The following is a 4,860-nucleotide window of genomic DNA, read 5'->3' on the forward strand; positions in this document are numbered from 1 at the left end:
AAAAAATTTATATCAAAAATATAATATTAAATTGCTGCCCCTAGTTGAAATATGAATTTACTGATTTTTACACTTTATTTTCTTAAAAACAGAACAAAAGAGAACCGTGAAAATGAAGCTACAACACATTTTATTTATTGAAATATTTCACCTTGTATTACCGAAATTTTTTTAATTAAAAAAAATATTAGTAAACTCCAGTTATTAATGTACTTCAAACTTTTGAAGAACGAGAACAGATATAATCTCCGAGAAAACTGGAGGTCACCGATCAAATATTTTTGCTTTCCTCGTACCAAAGTGGAAAGCCAAATGAATCCTACTATAACAATCTATATTATATCCACGAACATTTAAAAAAAATAATGACCAAACCACACTGGCCTATGTAAAATTCACAGATTTAAAAAGTCTAACTAAGCAACAGATTAAAAAAAAAAAAGCAACAAAAATAATAATGGCAAATATGAGCGCTTAAAATATCACAACTGGGTGAACAAGAGGAAACAATACAAACGGAAAAGGCATGGCAACCAAAGAAAAAAACAACAATTCCACAAGTAACCAAGGTAAGATCCTTCGGCAATTGTCTCTGAAAATTCAAATGAGGCAAATGCCATAGTTTATCTCGGAGGAGGTGAAGGAACATTAGATTTGGCAAATCCCACCCACGCAACAATGCCAACCGCAAGAATTACCCATCCGAAAATATCATATTTGAGATCACTAGTTTTAGCCTTTTTTGTCTGCTGCTGATGAAAAGATACCACACTTTAATGTAACAACAAAGAAATGAAATATCAAGCACAAAATAACGGTCCAAGCAACACAACCAAAAATTCACTGGTGAACCTAGCTTACAAGCAAATGATAAGTTTACCAATGAGGCAAGAGACAATTAAAACTATCAGGACATGTGTACCATTTCCACTTACATTTCTAATTCAGTCAATATATCTTCACAATGAATATACAAATCGTAGACGTATGGAGAAGCAGTCCAAGCAACAGTAACATGCAAGTGGAAGTAGGCTTGAAAGAGGTCTAAGTGTGGGTAACAAGGTATGTGGCTTCAGAGATGTCAAATGCTGGCCAGGCAGACACAAGGGGGAGAGACTGACTGGTAGTGGCTGTAACAATATATTAGCAACAAGGAGAAAGGCAAGGAGAAGTTCCTTCATATTGAGTTTCTCCTCAACAACAATCGATAATACAGACAATATCTTAAAATTTGTTACAAGACAGTAAAATACGTAAAAGAAAATGCATGTAGTTCATAATTATCAAATGACAATCTATATTAGTGTAGATCAATAATTAGTCACATCAAACACTGAAATGCAATGTGTACCTTTGTGTTGGTAGATGCAGAAGGGCCTGGTCCCATGGCCTGCTGAGAGAAACCATGCTTGTGGAATTCCACATGTAACTCAGGAGCCTTAGGAACAGAGATTGCGACACATATGCATACATCAGTTGGCAAAACATAGCATAGATGAAGAAAACGATGTGAGACCATGACAAATACACACATTAACCGACGAAGAATAATACGTATAATACTTGGTTAGCAATGATAAAATACAATAAAATTCATTTAAATATAGACTTGGTTAGCAACCATCCACAAAACCAAAACCAAAAACAAAAAAACATGATTGGAATGGAAAGCCACAAAATCCAGAGGACCAACTACCAAGTAGTCCAACAATAATATCCAAGAATCCATAAAACTACCTCATCCTACTCGAGAATGTTCCAAAATAATTTTCACTCATTGACAGTTTTCTAGTCTAATAAGAAACGCGTATAACATTTCTCACTGCATTGAAGTTTCGAATCCCAATCACATACCTTTAAATGCAATTGCATCAAAACTAAGATTGTAAATCAGAACAGTAGGGAGAATGTACCTTTACCGCTACTTCTAAAGATTTCTTGTAAAGCTCGTTTGATGGTTCCTGCGCCACGAGAAAATCGATGCAATGCCATCTCAACAAGGAAAGTGGATGCACAACAAAAAATCTAATGCAGTAGAACATACCAGTTCCACTGCTTGCTCATAGTACTGAGCCGCCTTATCAAAGTAAGGCCTGGCCTCATCGAGATCTGGAAAAAGAAATGCATTGGATGTATATGCATTCCCAAGGGCCCAAAGGGTATCATGCTTTCTTGGATCAACATCCAGTGCCTCCTCCAACTTGGATATAGCATCTGTAAAACCATTAAATAACTAAAGTTTGATGGCAAAAATCGAGACCTAAGTTATCTTTCAACCTAAATAAAAGTTTCAATATCGGTCCAGTCATAAAATCTTTTCCACTGCACTAGATATCCATTCATCAATTATTCTACAACATTATCCGGTCAAAATAACACAGAATGCATCCAAAACAAATCAAAAAATCAAAACCACGATACAAAATACAGCAAAGTATCTGAACCTAGAACCATCTTCTTGGACTCCGGACCGCTCTGAAACTGCGCTAACTCCAGTAACACCCCGCCCCATCTAGTCAAATTCTGAACCCATCAAGCAAAATTTCAGACTTTGAGAAGTTAAAATACATATTTAGAAATAGATAGATTGTATGCGCAGGTATGAGTCCTCACATCTGTATCGAGAGGATTTTTGGCGTAGGTAGCTTCAGCAGTTCTACGAGCGTGCTCAAAGAAGAGGAGACGATCGAAATCGCTAGACATATCCATGATGTAGTTTGTCTGATGATCTTCGAGTTGCCCAAAGTACTTCTTTCAAGCAAATAGGGTTTCTGATTTTATAATTGTGCGCTTTTGGGGCTCAAGAATGAGTCTATATGCGGCCATGAGTTTGGGCCGTGGGAAGTGTGACGTTAGTACACGTGTGAAATGTAGCCCTATCCACGGAGTCCTGTCGCGCCACGTGCGAGACGTAGTCCAAAGATTTTTGAAAAATACTAGTAAATGATGTTTACGTATGCCTAAATTAATTATAATTCAAGATGAAAAAAAATCGATGCTGGGGTGCCCCGTTTTTCCAGGGTAGGAAGAAGTAGAAAAAAGCCTCTTGACGTGCTTTTGTATGGCCTAGAAATGTATACTTACAATTTAGCATTCTGATTTATTTATAATATTGAAGACAAAAAGCACTAAATTTGATAACTTGTCAAGGAATTTGAATATCAATTCATCAATATCATCGATCTCACACTAAATTTTCATGTGACGAAAAGTCAACATCGATATTCCGAAAATCCAAATGAATTAATCATTTTGTCTAAATGTTACTCCAACTTTGATCGCTCTTCTTGATGAGCCCTCTGGGCGTATTTACAAAATACTGTCTCAACTAATCATATATCATCATATATGAGGGAGAGAATCAATAGATTCTTTTTTGGGCGTAATTCATCTTTCCTGAACGCAACATACAACTCTCTGTTGTGATTCGTGGGGAAATAAAGAAATAGATCGAACCAAATCTTTCAAATACATAGGTCAAATCACGTTATATAGTACATATCATATTTAAATCATCTAGTCCTTGTTAGGAGTTTCTTGAACCCTTGATATTGAGATCTTTCTGGAAAAATAGGCTGTTATGACTCATGATTAAATGATATAGTAGAATGAGTAAAAAAATAATAAGAAAGCGAAATCACGTTCACGAAATGAATGGACATTGCTTACAACTCAAAAAAAAGGGATTGATATTAAGGCACCTCTCATCACAACACGTCAAAAGGATGCCATCCAATTCAATATTTGATGAGAATGAGAGAACAGTTGGAAGCTATTTATTTAGTGGTGTTATTACTTGTTTATGTATATATAAAACCAAAGTAAGGAGTGGGGATGAGAATACATTAGAAAAAGTTTGTGGGCACAACAGATACTTTGATCTTCTTTTTGAGTGTGAGATTGGTTATGGGGTCTATCTAAATAAATCAATTTTCAAGAAGTTTTTTATATAGCATGGACACCTCTCTTTTTTCTTTTTCTTTTTTTTTTAATAAAAAAAAACTACATTTACATCTTTAAGTTATTTAAAATAAATTCATCCAAACATATAAACAATTTATTTTTAAAATAAAATCATATAACTTATAATACTGCTTATGTAAAAGATGTGTTTATAAGCTATTTTAAACAAGTTTAGCTAAACACTCTCTAATATGATGTGTGTGTATATTAGAAATTTTAGTCATTTTTTTGATATAACGCTGATGTGTAACTGATACATCACTGATATGTGTAGTGTCACATCAGCATTGTAGGTGAAAAATGATTAAAATTGTCAAAAATTGTAAGATACATGAATAAAAATAAAATTTGACAACATAAAAGTCTAAAATCACACCGAAGTAAATATACCTGAACAAAAGTAGAATTTTTCCTATTTATAATTATTTAAGTATGGTTGATGAATTTTAAAATTTTTTTATATTATTCTTAATTGTTTGTGTATGGTTGTCGGTTGATTAATTTGAAATATTTATATTATTTGTAATTTGTAATGATTTATGTATGATATATTTTTTTCTAATCCTTTATACATGTATTTTTTGTAGGTAGGCCCGCCTAACGTGCAACCCATGGCGAGTTGGGTAGGGATTTTCTCACCCTCTCGGTTTGACGGGGACTGAGCCGAGTAAGGCTGTTTGACTAGGGGTGTTCATTAAACGGTTTACACCAAAAAAACCGACCGGACCATAAATTTCGGATTTTTTGGTTTGGTTTAAACGGTTTTTCGATCGGTTATGCTTTTGATTTTTTGTACTTTCGGTTTTTCGGTTCGGTTATCGGTTTTTGAAAATTTAAAACCGAAAAAACCGAACCGATCATTTAAAATATAATAAATAATAAGATAATTAATATAAC

General features: G+C 34.1%; 1 protein-coding gene across 4 annotated transcripts; it reads right to left on the reverse strand.

Moving 5' to 3' along the window:
- Positions 1-455: 455 nt before the first annotated feature.
- LOC142522185 (mitochondrial import receptor subunit TOM20-like) lies at positions 456-2,818 on the reverse strand. 4 transcript variants are annotated; one of them, XM_075625359.1, is made up of 6 exons: positions 2,614-2,818; positions 2,445-2,523; positions 2,045-2,214; positions 1,914-1,961; positions 1,352-1,438; positions 456-746 (listed from the first exon to the last, which is right to left on the reverse strand). In XM_075625359.1, exons 1-6 carry the CDS (start codon positions 2,707-2,709, stop codon positions 624-626), a joined length of 603 nt encoding a protein of 200 aa, XP_075481474.1. In that variant the 5' UTR covers positions 2,710-2,818; the 3' UTR covers positions 456-623. The 4 variants fall into 4 exon arrangements, with proteins under 4 accessions (XP_075481474.1, XP_075481473.1, XP_075481472.1 ...); XM_075625358.1 differs by having other exon boundaries at positions 456-749; XM_075625357.1 differs by having other exon boundaries at positions 456-752.
- Between the last annotated feature and the right edge of the window lie 2,042 nt (positions 2,819-4,860).

This window comes from Primulina tabacum, chromosome 13 (assembly GCF_025594145.1).
Source record: "Primulina tabacum isolate GXHZ01 chromosome 13, ASM2559414v2, whole genome shotgun sequence".
In the NCBI taxonomy this organism is placed as follows: domain Eukaryota; kingdom Viridiplantae; phylum Streptophyta; class Magnoliopsida; order Lamiales; family Gesneriaceae; genus Primulina; species Primulina tabacum.

Coding starts and splice junctions, on each gene's coding strand:
- LOC142522185 (XM_075625356.1), bottom strand. CDS start 2,709: ATGGATATGTCTAGCGATTTCGATCGTCTCCTCTTCTTTGAGCACGCT. Junction 2,524..2,613: donor AAAATCCTCTCGATACAGAT/GTGAGGACTCAT, acceptor TGATGGGTTCAG/AATTTGACTAGATGGGGCGG. Junction 1,131..1,351: donor CTGCATCTACCAACACAAAG/GTACACATTGCA, acceptor ATATTGTTACAG/CCACTACCAGTCAGTCTCTC.